Genomic DNA, 16,854 nt, shown 5'->3' on the forward strand with positions numbered 1-16,854 from the left:
GGACTTGTCAGGGAACACCCAGGATTCAGGCAGTCAGGCTTGACTAGGGAGTCACAAGCCAGGGGATCAAGAGCAGACAAGGCTAGGAACCAGGAGTGGAGGTCCAGACTGGTGGAGCAACAAACCCAGGGAGTCAGGAGCTGGCAAATCAGGAAATGAAGACTGAGGTTAGAATAAGGTGCCAGGCAGAGAGGCATCTGTCCTCTTGAGTAGCTTGCTGCACACTGGGGCTAACTAGCTTGAATGCTGGCCTGACTCCCAAATATAGTCTTAATGTGAGCTGTGCCATGGAGGATGCTGTCTTACCACAGAAGCATAGGTGATCATAGAAATTTGGAAGCCAAATGAGAAGCTTCCACCAATTCCCAGTACACAAATCATTTGAAACAGTTTCTGGTACAGAACCTAGAATATAGAAAACAGATTTGTGATATAGCCTTTATGGCCTTGCTATCTTATCTTTAAGTGTTTGGAATTGCTACAAATAAATAATGAGTTTCTTATTGTTGGAGGATTTAAATAAGGATGTATTCCTTGAAATGGTAAAATTAATGCCTTAAAGTTTCTTTAAATTAGAGGGATATTTCCCACTTTCCCTGTAAGTTTTTTCCTTATGTTTATGTCTGTCAGGAGCAGGTATTCAGGGCTTGAAAGTATTTACTTTTGTTTCTTGATATTACTTTTGCAAATACTTTGACCTGAATAATAAAATAACATTCTATGCTGTCTACATGTCCCTGAAAATATGATAATAGAATTTAGAAATTAGGTTGCTAAAGGCAACAAATATAAGTTACCATATTTGCTTTCTTGAGTGTTTGGGGACGAAACCAGAGGTTATTGATAACTGAATTATTGAGTTTTATGGGGGCACGCAAATGAGCAGATCTTCATTCATTTTCTCCCTCTTCCCTACCACCATGCTTGATTGTTAAATATTGACCAGATATACAAGGCAAATACATAAATAATAGAGAACTCACCATATCTGAGAGAGAACTGCTCGTCTTTGACTTAATTTTTTTCTTGGTTCTGTCTGCTTGCTTTGTGGTAGATCTCTTTCGGATTAGTAATTTGGTTTCACTTGTTCTTTTCTGAAGGATGTAATCCAGTAACTGAAATAAGCAAGCCTGTAGGCTGGGACCAATAAAAGTTAAATTTGACTTTGTACTGTTTGCTTTGCAAAAGTTTTTATCCAGTTTGCTGGATAAGGTTTAGAACAGTTAACATTTTCCCATATGTTTGGTTTGCCACTGGGTCACACTAGGACATATCTTATCATGTAACGCATCTTTCCACCAATGAAAATGTTTAGAAAGTGTGTTTATAAGATAGAAAATACAGAATCAGTTTTATGCCTTTTGGATGAAATAAGAGTCTCCTGACTGTTTACAATGAAAGGGCCTAGCAAATGTTTATGGAAGTATTTTGGAAATTTTGCATTCACCCTGGAATCCTAGCTTTTATGGGGAAAGATAGTTGTAATTAAGATCTGCATACAATATAAAGAATGATATTTGCTTATGACTATTAGAAAAAAAATCATCTATCTAAATGAAAGTTAAAAATGGATCCTGGGAAAATACAAAATAAATATTTAAACTGTTGCTTTATTATTTATCTTATATTACAGAGTTACACACTAGGGCTGTGCGAAACTGCACCATTCTGTTTCCACTTGTGTTTCGACGGAACAGCGCTCCATTTTGAATTTTGTTTCAATTTGAAATAGCTATTCCGTTCTGTTCTGTCCCGTCGAAACAGTTTTGCCATTTCGACCCTGTTTCGATGTTTTGCCCTTAGGATATAATGGAGAAGGCCTAAAAAGCCTATAACTTTGTCATTTCTGGCCTGATGTAGATGAAATATGCAGGAATGGTATCCCCTTCTGAGGGCACGAAGCCTGCCAAGTTTCAAGGAGCTAGGTGCAGGGGTTCAGGGAAACTTCACCCCAAAGTCTTGAAAGCAAAACTTGTGTCACATGTGTATGTTAAGCCACAGTGAGGTCAAAACTGCAGGAAGGCTAGCCCCTGCTGAGGCCACAAAGCCTGCCAAGTTTCAAGGAGCTAGGTGCAGGGGTTCAGGGAAACTTCACCCCAAAGTCTTGAAAGCAAAACTTGTGTCACATGTGTATGTTAAGCCACAGTGAGGTCAAAACTGCAGGAAGGCTAGCCCCTGCTGAGGCCACAAAGCCTGCCAAGTTTCAAGAAGATCAGTGCAGGGGTTCTGGGGCCCTGCACCCCTAGCTGCTGACAGGTAAAACTCGTGACATGGGTGCTTGTGAGACTGCTGCCTCTCATCAGGCAGCAGGACTGAAGATCCCCCATCACTTGCCACCACAGACCTGGGGGTAATGATTGACCACATTATGAACATGAGCCAGCAGTGCGATGCTGTTGCCAGCAGGGCCAACAATACCCCGGCACGCATCAACTGATGCATCTCCAGCAAAGCCAGCCCCCTGCACCAAGCAGGAAAGACAGCCGGGGATCAGGTGACCCCAGCAAGGTGACTGTCTAGTCTCTGCTTGAAGATTTCCAGGGTAGGTGGTCGCACCACCTCTGGAGGGAGCTTATTCTACAGTCTGGACACCCTAGTTGTGAAGTAGTTTTTCCTAATGTTGAGCCTGAAACGATCTTCTAGGAGTTTGTGACCATTACTTCTAGCTTTCCCCAAGGGTGCCCTGGTGAACAGTTGTTCACTGAGCCCTAGATGTACACTTCTGATGTAGCAGGAAGCTGCTACCAAGTTCCCTTTCAGCCTTCTCTTTTTCAGACTGAAGAGTCCCAGGTCCCTCAGCCTTTCCTTATTTGGCTTGCTGTGCAAGTCTCTGATCATATGGCTAGCCCTTCTCTGGACTCTCTCAAGCTTTACCACATCCTTGTTAAGGTGTGGAGCCCAGAACTGGACATAATACTACAGTTGTGGTCTCACCAATGCCAAGTAGAGCCGAGTAGAGCAGGAGAATCACTTCTTTGCAATGGTTTTGCTGGAGATGCATCAGTTGATGCATGTCAGCATATTGTTGGCCCTGCTGGCTACAGCATCGTACTGGCGGCTCAAGTTCATACTGTGGTCAATTATTACCCCCAAGTCTGTGGTGGCAAGTGATGGAGGATCTTCAATCCCGCTGCCTGATGAGACGCAGCAGTTGCACAAGCACCCGTGTCATGAGTTTTGCCTGTCAGCAGCTAGAGGTGTGGGGCCCCAGAACCCCCCTGCACCTATCTTTGTGGTCGCAGCAGGGGCTAGCAGCCAGGCCTGCAGTAGTTTGCCAAACTCCTTGCACCTGTCTCCTTGAAACTTGGCAAGATCCATGCCCTCAGAAGGGGCTACCATTCCTGCAAGTTTCATCTGAATCAGGCCAGAAATGACAAAGTTATAGGCTGGTTCGACCTTCCCCATTATATCCTATGGGCAAAATGGCGAAACAGCGTTGAAACGGCGAAACGTTTTGACTCGCCTCATTTTGTTTCGAGGCTGTTTCAGTGATATCTTTTTCATTTTGATTTTGCTGTTTTGACCTTGAAGTGAGTCGAAACAGCATCGAAACAAAACTGGTGGTGAAATTTTGCACAGCCCTATAACACACCTAGGAGCTGCAGTTAGTGTTGTAGTCTCCATGAAAGAAAAGATTGGGGTAAACAAAGAGACACAGAAATGCTCATTTGGGAAGCTGAGCATTACTTTATTGTGATAAACTTGATGTATTTATGATACCTTCTTGTGCTCCAGAACTTCCTCATGAAGCTTCTCTTATTTCTACAAAGCTCTTCTAAACATTGACTTGCCCCAAACCTTCATTAGCCATCCAAAAACATATCCAATAAATATTCTTCTTGCCACATTCTCAGAACCCATCAGTCTCATTAAAAGTTTCCTTCTTTCTAAGTCAGCGGTCTTGGCCTCCCTTGGTGCTCTCCCAGGAGTGCAGCTTCTGATTACCCTCATAAAAGCCACAGTAATGATCTTTGTTGTAGTGGACCAGGTTTGGAACCATGTGTCCCTTTGGGAAAATAGTTCAACATTGCTTTAAACACGTTTCTGTCCTAGGAGTATCACTCTATTTCAGAACTGGAAACCTTTCTCATTTCCTGGTCTCTAATGTTACCTTTTGATGTTTCTCCCAGAGCTTGGCTGGCTCTGTCCTACCACCTTTTCTTTTTTTCTGTGACTCCTTTACAATATGCAAAGGATTATTTTCCACTCTCACACACACAAAATAGACAGTAAAATTGGAGGAGAAAGGCTGAAATGTTTTCCTTCACCAACCCAAAGGGAAAAGGTGCAAACATTCTTTGCTTCCTATTAACAAAGGAAATTCCAAGAGAATGAAAGCTCAAACTGTTCATGAGCAAAGCACTAGTTTTGTGGAGCTTCTTGGCAGCTTCAGATCAGAGTAATTTAGTTACTTACAGTTCTTTGAGCCATAATCAGTTAAAATACTAACTACAGCTCTTCATTCATCCTAAACTACCCTGGTGCTGTGTGAGTGCTACCACAAAGAAAAAATAATAATCTTGGGGAAGTATACTAGTAGCAGAAGTGGTTATGTGGGTTAAGAAATGTGGTTTTTGGTTTTTTGGGTGTGTTTTTTTTCAGAGTTATGTGCATTCTCCCCAAGCTGTGCATTCATGAATACTGTCTTTCTAGAATGACAACCAAGTGTAAATTTAAAAATGTCTATTTCATAGTGCATAATTTTCAAATGCACATAATTCTGGTAAATGAGAAATAATTTTTCTCAGACCACCAAAGCACAAACATATTGTTTCCTAAAGATATTGTCCATGTTATGCTTCATTTTTTTAAACTTCTGCTGTTTTTGATGTAGTCCTCTTCAAAAAATTCTAACCAGCCTTTTTTTCAGTGAGATTTTTCACCTTTGACACGCTTAAATATAGCTAATACCTTTTTAATTATTTTGTAGATAATTATTTACACACTATGGATGGAAAATTGAGATTCAGATGACTGTAACAGGGAACCCCTTTCCCTGTTAATAGGAAGACCTGAAAGGGTAGGAAACCAGGGCCAGGAAGGGCAGTAAGGAGTACAAGCCCAGGTGGACTGAGCCAGGGATTAAGGCCAGGGGCTAATGAAGCAATTAGCTGCACCTGGTTCCTGGGGGTAGGGGGCGGAGCCTTAGGGTTGTTAGGGCCCTGAGTAAGAGGGTCATTTGGGGCCTCTTAGAGGCTTAATTTTGATGAACAACTTCCTTGCAAAAACTTCACCCCCCAAAATTTAGGCCCCCTAAAGTATGGGGCCCCAGGCAGGGCCTGCCATTAAGGCAGGGCTGATACCGGGGAGCTCAGGCACTAATCAGTGGAGCAAGGTGGAGGGGGCAGCCAGAGAAAAAGGGGCAAGGCTGTGACGGGTGAAGCCTGGCTGAGCCCGCAGACATCTATGGGAGCACTCCCATAAAGCGGAAGTGCCAAGGGAGAGCAGAGGCCCCAGGTGGTGCTGGCCTAGCCAGACAGATAAGGCACCTGTGAGGCTACTCCTAGCCCCAGGGACCCTTCTCTCAACAACAAACAAAAAACATCAAAGTCGTGGTAGGCAAGAGCCAGGAGATGAGGTGGAACCTGGAAAGAGTTGGCAAGCAGGGTGAACCCATTTCCTCATGCGTTCTGCAGTGACCCTCTGCCAAATTTCACTAAGCTGACTGCTGCCCACAGACTGGCTCCTTGGCACCTCCTCAAAACTCTTCCTTCCTACAATGTGTTATTTGTCCCTTCAAAACCTGTGCTTCACAAGTACCACATTATAGGAAGGAAAAGTTTTGAGGAGGCACCAAGGAGCCAGTCTGTGCACATGTGGAAAGACTGAGACTTGTAGTTTCAGCATTGCTAAAATAGTTACCTTAATAAAAAGCTAGTTTAGTTTTAGAAGTTTGTTGTTACCTAGCAAATGGTACATGTAATATGAAGGCAGCAGTCAGATTACTGAGACCCAGGACAAGGAGGAGGATGCAGACAGACCAAGCATCATCTAGAAACAGAACAAACAGGAAGCATAGAGGAACTCAGACTACCAAGGCTACTGGATTTTCAAACAAAAAAAAAATCTTGCACAGGTCTGAAAGCAGTTCATGTAAGAACTGAATAATGTAGACCTAAAATTCTCCAGTTCTGTGTTGTAGAGTCTAAAGCAACATTGGATTTTATTTCATATACCATTTAACTTTTCCTGGGTCCATCACAGACTGAACTTAACCAGCCTTGGGCAGCAAATCAATAACTTAAATAGTCCAGGTTCTTTGTTGTGAAATATAAGTTGAAATTCCTTTAGGAGAAGTGAGTCTGCATGCCTTCTCTTCTCTATGATTCATCAGAGAAGTGTTTAAAAACTTAAGCAAAATTTGAAATTTTGCTTCATTGACAGAAATTATGAAAGAAGATACACATTTCATTGAGTGAAACCAGCATGCTCTGCCATAGCAATCTTGAATTCTGTATCCATTACTCACAGACATCATCTTGCTTTTGTGTCGTCCAGAGAACACCATGTCTGAAAACATGCGATGCTTAGGCAAAATGGGAATAGTAAATGACAGATTAAAATCAAAAGTCCATTTTGGTTTACTTGCCAGTCTGAAAGTGAGAAATCTTTCTTTTCCCTTGCTTTTTAAGAGATGCTGACTTCCCTGATGGTAAATCAGAGCTTGGTACAGAAGGTATAATCCTCAGTGAAGTTCTTTTCAATGTCTGGGGGACACTTCTTCCTAAAATTTAACTTGTTGAATTCTTCTCTGATTTCCATGACAGATTTTCCCTTTGTTTCTGGAAGGAACAAGTAGATAGAAATCCCTGAGATGAAAAGAGCTCCCATAAAGATAAGGAAACAGAATGGGCCAAGGTTCTCCTGGAACAAAGAAAAAAAGAAAGAAAGATGACTATATTCTCTGACTTTTCAACATCTGCAGTGTCATTTTTGGATCTTTGGACTCAATAATTTAAAGATAAAGCATTTATGTTTTGATCTTTGGCGTATGCTCTTTGAGCTGGTTTCAAATTCAATCTCCAGATCAAATACACCACCTTTAATATAAGTGCCCTCCATAGTGTGTGCGCCAAAAAGTTTCGGGTTGACATGATATTGTAGTCTATTGCTTTTTCTTTGTCCCTTTTCCCACTTGGTTGACAGGGTCCAATATTGTTTGGAATTGGGAGCAGTTGGGAAATGTTCCAGTTTGTGTCACTTACCACAATAAATGGGAAAATCATGCCAATCACAAAGAGTCCTGTCCAGTTGAGAGACCCACCGATTACAAAGGCGGGTGGTCTGGATGACTGGTCAAAGATTTCAACCCTAATGGATGCTGTAGCACCAGCTGAAAGGAAGACGAGACATAAATAAGCACTACATTCTGTGTTGATTTTAGTTATTTTGGTTCCCTTCTCTTTCCCCTGTCTCTTCTCTCTACCACCCTGTGACAAAATCCCCAACAAATTGTGTTGGTGAAAGTAGAGAACAACAGTATCATTAATTTCAAGGCCAAGGTAAAAGTTTGGATAAGTTGTAGGCTGTGTATGGAGTGGAAAGCTAGGACGTTTGAGCTCTAATTTCTTCTCTGCTGAATTGCTGTATGCCTGTGGGCCAGTCACTGAGGCACCAGTGTAGCAAGCACTGTTGTAATCTCATCTAGGTCATAGGACATACTGTACTTGGAAGTTAGGTAATCCTTAATACATTACTGAATTAAGGGTTTAAATCTCCCTGCCTTGGTTTTCAGTGAATGTTGTCCTAAGAGAACTAGCAAATATGCACAGATAGGACGTATTGGTATTTGAGAGAGTATGGCATTTCTCCACATCTAGAAGAGGAAATGTCTGTTGTGTCATGCTACCATATGGCAGAAGTTGACATTTTTAATCATTCTTTAATTAACTCACTAGAAAAATGCAAGTATTAATTAGCAATTGCTTTGGGGACTCTGAGGTCCTGGCATAAGAGATTCTGATTGAAAGTCCCAGGTCTTTTGTTGTTACAAGTGCAGAAGCCTGCATTTTTAATAACCCAATGTAGTGTATATAGCACTATTAGGCTACACCTATACTAGAGATAGGTAAGTTCTATAGAATTTAGGTTTCAGTAATGTTTCATACTATGTTTTTAGTAGGGTTATGTGAAATTTTGCCCAGCATTTTGTTTCAAAGCTGTTTTGATGCTTTTTGAGCTCAAAAGAGCGAAATCAAAATGAAACAAAGCCTTCAAAACAGCTTCAAAATGAAACAAGAGAACTCAAAATATTTTGACTTCCTGGCTTCAGCACTGGTCCCAGATGGCAGCACTCACCTCCTCTCATCTGGCAGGCAGATTGCAATCTCGCCTGCACCCCTGGGAGGGCTGCGGGGGCTGTGCCAGTGTCCTCCTGCGGCTGTGGGCCCCTGATCTGCCTGCCAGATGACAGACCGGCGCTAGGTGTGGCTTGTACCCAGTACCAGAAAAATCAGTGCTGTCGCTGGTCCCAGGTGGCAGCACCTGGCTGCCTCCTGTCATTCGGCAGGCAGATTGGGGGCCTGCACCCCCGGGAGGACTCCAGCACAGCTCCTGCAGCCCTCCCAGGCGTCCCGGTGGGTCCCCTATCTGTCTGCTGGATGACAAGAGACTGGTTCTGCTGCCTGGGGCCAGTGGCAGCCAGGGCCATCCCAGGGGGGGTGCGAATTGGGGTGATTGCCCCAGGCCCCATGCTTTGGGGGGCCCTGTGGAACCAGCTGGAGTGGCCATGGGGACTTTGCACCACAGCCACCGCCACTGGCTTCACATCTGGCCATTTGCTACCCCCCCATGGCACCACCACTGATGGTGGCAGTTTCTTTACATCCAGGGCTCATGGAATCGGAGCCGGGCAGGTCCCTGCACAAACTGATTTGCCCTGGGCCCCACACCTTCCTCGGGTCTGCTCTGGCAGCACCAATTGGGCTGCTGCCAAAGCCGACCTGAGGATGGGTGCGGGGCTCGGGGTATATCAGTTCATGCGGAGACCTGCCCCCGGCCCGATCTCGTGTACCCTGGATGCGAAGAAGCTGCCGCCAAACTGATTTACCCCGGGCCCCACACCCTCCTCGGGTCCGCTCTGGCAGCACCAATTGGGCTGCTGCCAGAGCTGACCTGAGGAGGGTGCAGGGCTCGGAGCAAATCAGTTTGTGTGGGGACCTGCTTCTGCCCCGATCCTGTGTGCCCTGAATGCAAAGAAGCCGCTGCTGCCATATTTTCCCCCTTCCTTCTGGCCTCTTTTTGGTCTCATTTAAGCCCAGTAACATTCTAAGTGTGTGTCAGTTTATTGAATTCAAGATTTTTCAAGCGAGTTCCAATTTAGGTGAAATGAGTTTGTCTGTGACTAATATTATGCAGCGTGCAAGGCCAATACTTGCTTCAAACAGTGCATTAAGTGTGCCAGAACTGTGTCAAAGATAGGGGCCGCAGGCTGGATCTGGCCTGCAGAGCCCTACCATCTGACCTCTGGTGCTGCCTGTGGGTCTCAAGTGGACCCATATGCAGAAGGTGGGATGCACTGGATGGCCTCATACACTGCACACTGCACCCACTCTGGCTGCTCTGGAATTGTGCCCCCATCCTGTATTCATCTACATAGTGCCTGCTCCAGCACATGTTCTGGAGCAGTCAGGGCAGGTGCTGCATACAGCACAGTCTTGGAGTAGGTGCCATGTGCAGTGCAGTCCCAGACCAGCTGTTTCTGGTGCACATGCCACACATGGTGCCCACCCTGGGACATGCACTGGATTTGGCATGCAGTGGATGTGCATGGGAACAGGCACTGCATTCGACAGGGTCCCAGAGCAATGGACAGTGGGTAGGCACTGCTGCCACTTTTATCAGCAGCAGGAGGGGAAAAGTGTCCACTGCCATTGCTTTTTCTCCACAGCAGCAGGGGAAAGTGACTGCTGCCAAAGCTCCCCTGCCACTGAATGCCACCAGAGTTATATGTCTGCAGGCTGGATCAAATGGGTCTGTGGGCTGAATCCAGCCCTTGGGCTGGAGGTTGCCAACCCGTGGTATAAGATGTCTATTCTCCCCACCCCCCAGCCATGTTGATATAGTTAGGTAGTATGTTTTTTTTCTCTTGTATGAAGGAATTATTTACCTGGCCCAATTGCGAAACAACTCACATATATGATAATCAAACCGAGGCTGCAATATGGCACCCAGAAGAACCAATCCTAAGGGAGAAAACAAGTTTTAGGATGTAGAGGCACTTCCTATTTTCTGCTGAAGACCTCTCAAGTAAAGTACAATGCACTTGACTGGTAAATGTAGGATTTTGTGATTGTGGGAGGCATGGGAAAGTGTTCATTAGATGAGTGCAGGACAGGAGAAAGAGGTTTGATAGCATAGAGCAATTGCAGACTTCAGAAGCTTTAGGTTGGAAATGGTCTGAGAAGGCATTTCCCTTTTACTTTGGCCTCCCCTTAACTTTTAGAAATATGAGGTATGCCAATTTTCTTCTTGCCTGTTTTTGTTGGATGGCATCTAGAATAACTCATGTAGAATGGGAACCATCTCAGGCCTTGCCTGAAGGGGTAAGGGTCTTGAGCACCGGGGAGCTGGGCAGGGGAAAGACTGGCAACCCCTTCTTACACCACCTTTGACCAAAAGCATTCATGTGACCAAGCAAACAGGACAAGGGTTTAAAACAGGACTAGCTAGTGAAAATGGGACATATGGTCAGCCTGTCCGAACCTCCTCCATGGAGCACCTTGCCATGTAGAGAAGAGTCAGTGTGCTCCAGTGCACAAGATGCTGTTGGTGGAAGGAAGGACAGAAGGGACAAGTGATTCTATGGTTAAGCAGGTCCAGCTTGAATCAAACATGGCTGGGAGAGTGCTGTTACCTTGCTGCCAGGTATAGATCCTCTTTCCAGAGCTCTAGTATCATAAGAGCCCTGCCCCTGAAAAGATTTGGCTGTGGTACCAGAACTGCTGTTAGTATCATAGAAGTTAGCTGGCAGGCTCATTCTCCTTTTTGAGCAGCCCTATTCACTTTTCAGTGTACCTAACAGCAGAACTAATTTTAAGGTGTACTTTTCTTTGTTATTGTGTGCTTTACTTTTATACCATGTTCAAAACTGCACCTGTTAAAAGAAAACTACTTTACAATGACCAATGGCCTGCACCTACAGATATTTGTGTAAAAAAAAAAAAAAAAAAAGCAGTCAGTACTTTCCCTGCTCCAAGGCTTAGCTTTTATTCATCCTAAGTGGGGCAAATGGAAAAGAAGGGAAGATTACAAGAAGCTCTGCTAAGAGAAGCCACAGTCACATGATGCCTGGGATAAGCAGTTGCAGGATTGACTTCACATGAGGTTCAGCTCTGCCTGCACAGAGTGCAAGGCTGGTGGAGTCATTTGACAAATGTGAGAATCCATGTGATCTAAGTTATTTTGGGGATTCTAAATCCAGCTGGCCTTTTTCTATAGGTCATCCTGCCTTTGAGGAGAGCTTAAAAGTGGGATGGATACTAAAAAAGGAAGCACCACTGAAAAGAGTTTCTTTACCTGCAGTGAGAGTGTCACCGTGAGGATTGCCGCTAAGAAAGCCATGATCCAGTAGCCACACCAAAGCAGTACCTTTCTGCCACACCGCTCAATGATGATGGTCTGAAGGACAGAAATGATATTAACATCACTGCAAGTGGAGCAAATTTAACCAGTTCTCAATGTGCTAATACTTACACAGAATATAGCAGAGATAAGTTCACAGAAACCAATTCCCAGTGACATGTAGGAGATAGTGTCTTCATCAAACCCTGCTGTGCGGAGCACATCAAGTGCATAAAAGTAGATCTAGAAAAAAACAGCATAAATATACACATATCTATATGATACTGATCCTGAGTAACTGGGCAGACAGAAGAGACAAGTAGCCGCTGTTCAACAATTACTATTTTGATTAGTCTGCCTGCTATTTAGCTTTATAGTAAGGTACAGTTGTTCATCATTTTTGTAGTATTTGTGAGGTTTTATATTATTGGCAGATAAAACCTTGTAAAATGTTCTTAACAGTAATTTAGCTAAAATTAATAACATTTTCATTTGTTGAAGTGTCATTAGTTCATCATATCTGACAAAGGGTATTTGTGCCTGAAAGCTTGCTAAGAAGAATTTTCCCAACTATTTGAGTTGGTCTAATAAAAGATACCAGATTTATCCAAAGAACCTTGTCTGCCATTAGTTCATCATAGACCTTTATCATTAAGTGTTTTTTTAAAGATGCTTACAACCTTATGGCTTAAAAATTCAGCCTTTTCTGCAGGAATAGAATATGTTTTTTCTGGGTTTTTTCCCCTGAAAAGCTGCAAAACTGAGCCGGGCTGCTCTCCCTCAGTCTTTCCAAAAGAGAATGGTTTGGTTTATATCAGCTTTCCTCTGTTGCCAGTACTGAGGGGCATGTGAATTTGTTGTATATTATAATATGAATGGAGCAGCAGTGCAGTGTTTTCAACTCTAAGTAGATTAGGATTCACTTTTTAAACCTATTATGTAATAATATTACATTAATTATATATCTAGCTCTCCGGCTGTGCTTTTCATCAGTAGGTCAGTAGTATTATCCTCACCACCATTTCATAGGTCAGGATACTGAGCCACAAAGACTTGTGGAGGGTGACCTAGTAGACCCGTCCCAGAACTAAGAACAGAATTCAGATCTCCTGAGTCCCCAGGCCAGGCTGCTCTCCACTTGGCCACATCATCCCTCTCCACTTGATGAAGTTTGTGGGTTTTTTTCCTTCTGTTGAAGTGAGCTCAAGCTCATGAAAGCTTATGCACTCTGATTTAGTTTAGTATGTAAAGTGCATCTCTACTCTGCCTTCTGCCTTACTTGTCATCCTTGATTATGCAGATATTAGCTTGTCACTGAGTTACCTGTCTTTCCTTATTGGTTAGCAAGTCACAGCACATCTTGACTTGTAGGGGAAATTAGCATAACTACTCATTGCTCTGCTAGTCTCTACTAGCTTTCATAAACAGCTGTGCATACGGGCACTGTAGACACAGATCCAAAAAAATCATGGTAGAAGATGTTTTTTCTTTCCAACAACCTATGTGGAATTCTCTAGTGCTTGGAATTATCTCCCTTTCTTTTCATGATATATTTGAGATCATTCAAGAGACACTGAAATCAGTATTTGGACTGCAGTGTCAAACTCGGCTGTAATATCGGCTTTACTGATGTAGCCTCTGCTATCACCACAATGTTTCAATGGTTGGAAGAATCATGCCAATAGAGGCAAAGCAGTGGCCTCAAGTTGAATTCAGGCAAATGCCAAAATGAAAGTGGCAGCAACTAAAAGAAGCATTAATATAAAACCTATTGCAAGTTTTGATGACATAGGCACGGCTCAACTAAAGAAAAGTTCATTGCAGCCCTGTAGCAGTTACACAACTGGCTGTTATACAAACCCTGGAAGAAACAGACTCAAATACAAAAAGGTTAAGAGAGCCCAAGAAGACAATTCTGAATTTGTAGCCCATTGATTGTTTTGAGACTTGAAGGGTGGAAGATACGCAACTGCATTGATGCCAGAAAGCTGTATTGTAAATGAAAGGGAAATTAAGGTGTACAGCTGCCAGCGAAAAGAAGCTTCTTTCAATAGTTCCAAGATGCTCATGACTTTTGTATTTTTCATTGCACTCTTCTCTTTCAGCATGTCATCGATCTCAACCTGATGATGCCCTTCACCCCAAAGCTGTTTCATGGCTGTGCAAGATAAGGAGAGCAAAAGTCATCATATTAGGCCATCTCTTTGTTCAGTTGACATAAGGAATGTTTTGAGTAAATGATTTGTGAGCCATGCACTACATGCATGCTTTGATTCCTCCATTGAATTGATTGACTTAGACATTATTTTTCAGAAGGTTTTGTACAACAGTGAAATTAATTAGTATCTGTAGAAATTCAGAGGTGTGCCTAATACAGAATTTCCAGGAAGGCAATTACTTTTGCTAACTTAGACTAGTATCAAGATTTGTAGCTGGTCAGTGTTTACAGAATCAGTTGAGAAATGGGCACTAGGGAACTTCATTCCTACTTAACTCTTGGGGGAATATTAATTTTAGAGTTAGCTAAACCAAAAGAAATAAAACCCAGGGGGAAAATATCTATATTACCTTTCATGCAGCCTTCCTCATCTCCTTTATGTATCAGGAAGTAGGGTGGGGACTCAGGAAAGAATGGCAGAATGACCAGTTGGGCCAATGCTGGAATTCCACCCAAGGCCATCAGCATAGGCCACAAGGATTTACTTCCTAAAATCTCTCTAGGAAGCATAAAAAATATACATCTTATAGAATGGAAGTTCATCAGATGTTGGCTTTGGAGAGCCAAATGAAAAATTGGAAAAGAAGGGGGTTATAAAGAATATATGGAAATGAAGGCAAGTAAGAAAATAAGTATATTCTACCTTTGTCCCATAACTTGCCCTATGGATTTTCCTAGTGCCCAAAAAACAGCGGCAGTAGCGTTTCCAAATCCACGTAGCTTCTTGGGGGAGATTTCCCCAATATACTGAGGATGTAGAAGCAAAGAGAAACCTTGAATTGGGGTGGAATCATGGAAAAGAAGAAACAAAAGAGTTATAATAATAGGAATTAACACTGCATATTACAATTAGTTTCTACAAGAGTTTAGCTGCTGCATGTATTGAATAGCTTCTCTGTATGTGGTGGAAAAAGTGATAAAGGCCTGAAACTATTAAATTAACTGAAATTAGGTTTGTACATGAAAATGGGGCTCCCCCTATCCCCAAGAGAAGGGACTGGAAATCACCATAGGGCCTTCTAAACGGGTCCTGCCTAGAAAGGGCTTGAGTGCACCCTTTGTGGTGGACTAACCCTGCAGACCCTAGGGCAGGGGTTGTCAACTGGGGGTACTTGGGAAGGCCCCAGGGGGTACACGATGTGCCGCTTTGTGTTTGGCCACCGAGGGACCCGCCCCCCCACCCACTCCACATCCAGATGGAGGTACCCACCAGGAGGGGTACACTGCTCAAAAAAGGTTGAAAATCCCTATCCTAGGGTTTACTTCCTTTTGCTTGCTTGCGACATCTTGATGGAATCTGAATGTTGTCGGAGGTCGCTTGTAAATCCCTTGGGTGGGAAAAGTGAATGTGGTGCCATGGGACTCTAGCACAATTCCAATCAGATCATTCAGCCAGTCCTGCCTCTCTTCTCCTATTTCTTTGGCTAGCTTAGCCTCTGAGGGTTGCATGCCTCAGTGGCATATAGCACAGCCTATAGGCCTTAATCATGGCCTCCAACCTCCCCCATACCTCACAGATGTCACAGTCACAATTCCCTGGGGCCTCCTGGCCTAGCCAGCTAACTCAGCCTCTCAGGCCTTAATCTCTTGTTCAGGCTTCAGTCTATAAGGCCCCATTTACCATTTGACCCCATTTTCTCTCCTCATCATTTCGCAACCTGTGGGTCGTGACCCAAAAGGGGGCTGCAAGAATACTTTAAAAATGGATCAACAGACTTTAAAAATGGATTCTCCTTTAAAGGATACAAAATGTGGGAAACCATGGCTTCTCCCTGGCAGAGTTCTAGCCTGTAAAGGGCTGCTTGGGGCTCCCCATGCCCCACACACCCACCCCCTCCCCCAAACACTGTGGGCCTGCGGGTGGAGAACAGTGGGTCAGGAGTGAGGGACGCTGGGTTAGGACTGGCCATCAATGTTTACAAATGGGTCTTGGTACAAAAAAGTTTGAGAACCACTACTCTAGCTGAGATACTCAACCCTGGCCCACTGGCTCAGTCTTCAGCTCCTCAGTCTCAGCCCCCATATGCTCCTGGCTCTTCTGGGAGTTCTAACCGAAGAGCATTGAAGTGCCCTACTGCATGGGATTTAGCCCTCTTGGCCTCAGCACTTTGCCTTCTGGGTGCTTAATCTCCTGTAGCTAGCTCTTGCTCCAGTGCCTGCATCTGACAGCAGGTCGTGCCCTGCTGCCCCTTTTCCTTAAAACAGCAGGAGCCCTTGCTCTCTGGTACAGGCCTCCCAGTGTATGGGCAAGTAGACTTAAGAAAAGTATTTTGCCATTCAGCACAGTGCAGTCTCACAAAAGAACATTACAAAATGTATTGTTTTCAGAGGTAGATTCCTTTCCAGTATAAAGAATTAGAAAGGAGTCTTCTTACTGAATGGGACATGAGCTACCTGTTGTAGCTCATGCAATAAATCCCATACATACTGACATTAGCCTGAGATATTTTGAGATCTGGGCCTTCTGCCAGAAATGAGTATGACCAGTTACCCCAGCTCATCATTCCGATCCTAAGGGTTTTATAAGTTAAAGATGGCTAAATAAAGTATCCTAAAGAATTTACGGAGACAAAATAAAAAGGCTGTGGTATTGAAAAGACTTGGCTCTTGAGAGCATTGTAAGACCATTAGATTTTAACTACGCTTCTGTTTTGCTTTCCAGTCTTCTTTTTCAGAACAGTATTCTGCTCAAACTACACATTGTAAACAATGTATATTAAGTATAGTGAACTATTTCTATTTATTACTTCCCCATCAAGGAATTAAACACGTTTGTAGCAGATCTGAATTTTCCTGACTGTAAAGGTCATTTGTTTTTTTCAAATTTGAATTTCATTTTGTATGAGCAGAATCGATGATGTGTGCTCTTTCGTTTCTTATGAATGAAAGGCACGTTAGATTATGGATTATAGCATTTTACTTTCTTAGCAAAGGGAGATCTTATTTGAAGAGACATAAAGTTCTGGGATTGAAGTGAAAATACCTGTTATCTTGTGTGAGAAGTCTTACCTGCACTCATGCCACATAGCAAGCGTCCTATAAGAATCATCTCAAAGGACCTGGCCATCCTGCTG

General features: G+C 43.5%; 2 protein-coding genes across 2 annotated transcripts in view; both read right to left on the bottom strand.

Moving 5' to 3' along the window:
- The window catches only part of LOC106721963 (solute carrier family 2, facilitated glucose transporter member 11-like), a 30,905-nt gene extending 25,294 nt beyond the window's left edge, over positions 1 to 5,611 (bottom strand). The window contains 3 exon segments of the mRNA XM_025199293.1: positions 307 to 405; positions 984 to 1,137; positions 3,721 to 5,611. Of these exon segments, the coding sequence (XP_025055078.1) occupies positions 307 to 405; positions 984 to 1,137; positions 3,721 to 3,746 (279 nt within the window). The 5' untranslated portion in view covers positions 3,747 to 5,611.
- Positions 5,612 to 5,789: 178 nt separating this feature from the next.
- LOC102372458 (solute carrier family 2, facilitated glucose transporter member 11-like) overlaps positions 5,790 to 16,854 on the bottom strand; it is an 18,794-nt gene continuing 7,729 nt past the window's right edge. Inside the window, 9 exon segments of the mRNA XM_025199304.1 lie at positions 5,790 to 6,864; positions 7,206 to 7,333; positions 10,109 to 10,184; positions 11,518 to 11,619; positions 11,695 to 11,805; positions 13,533 to 13,720; positions 14,131 to 14,279; positions 14,424 to 14,553; positions 16,790 to 16,854. The exon segment at positions 16,790 to 16,854 is cut by the window's right edge and continues 11 nt beyond it. Coding sequence (XP_025055089.1) covers positions 6,658 to 6,864; positions 7,206 to 7,333; positions 10,109 to 10,184; positions 11,518 to 11,619; positions 11,695 to 11,805; positions 13,533 to 13,720; positions 14,131 to 14,279; positions 14,424 to 14,553; positions 16,790 to 16,854 — 1,156 coding nt within the window. The 3' untranslated portion in view covers positions 5,790 to 6,657.

Source organism: Alligator sinensis, unplaced genomic scaffold, assembly GCF_000455745.1.
Source record: "Alligator sinensis unplaced genomic scaffold, ASM45574v1 scaffold505_1, whole genome shotgun sequence".
In the NCBI taxonomy this organism is placed as follows: Eukaryota; Metazoa; Chordata; order Crocodylia; family Alligatoridae; genus Alligator; species Alligator sinensis.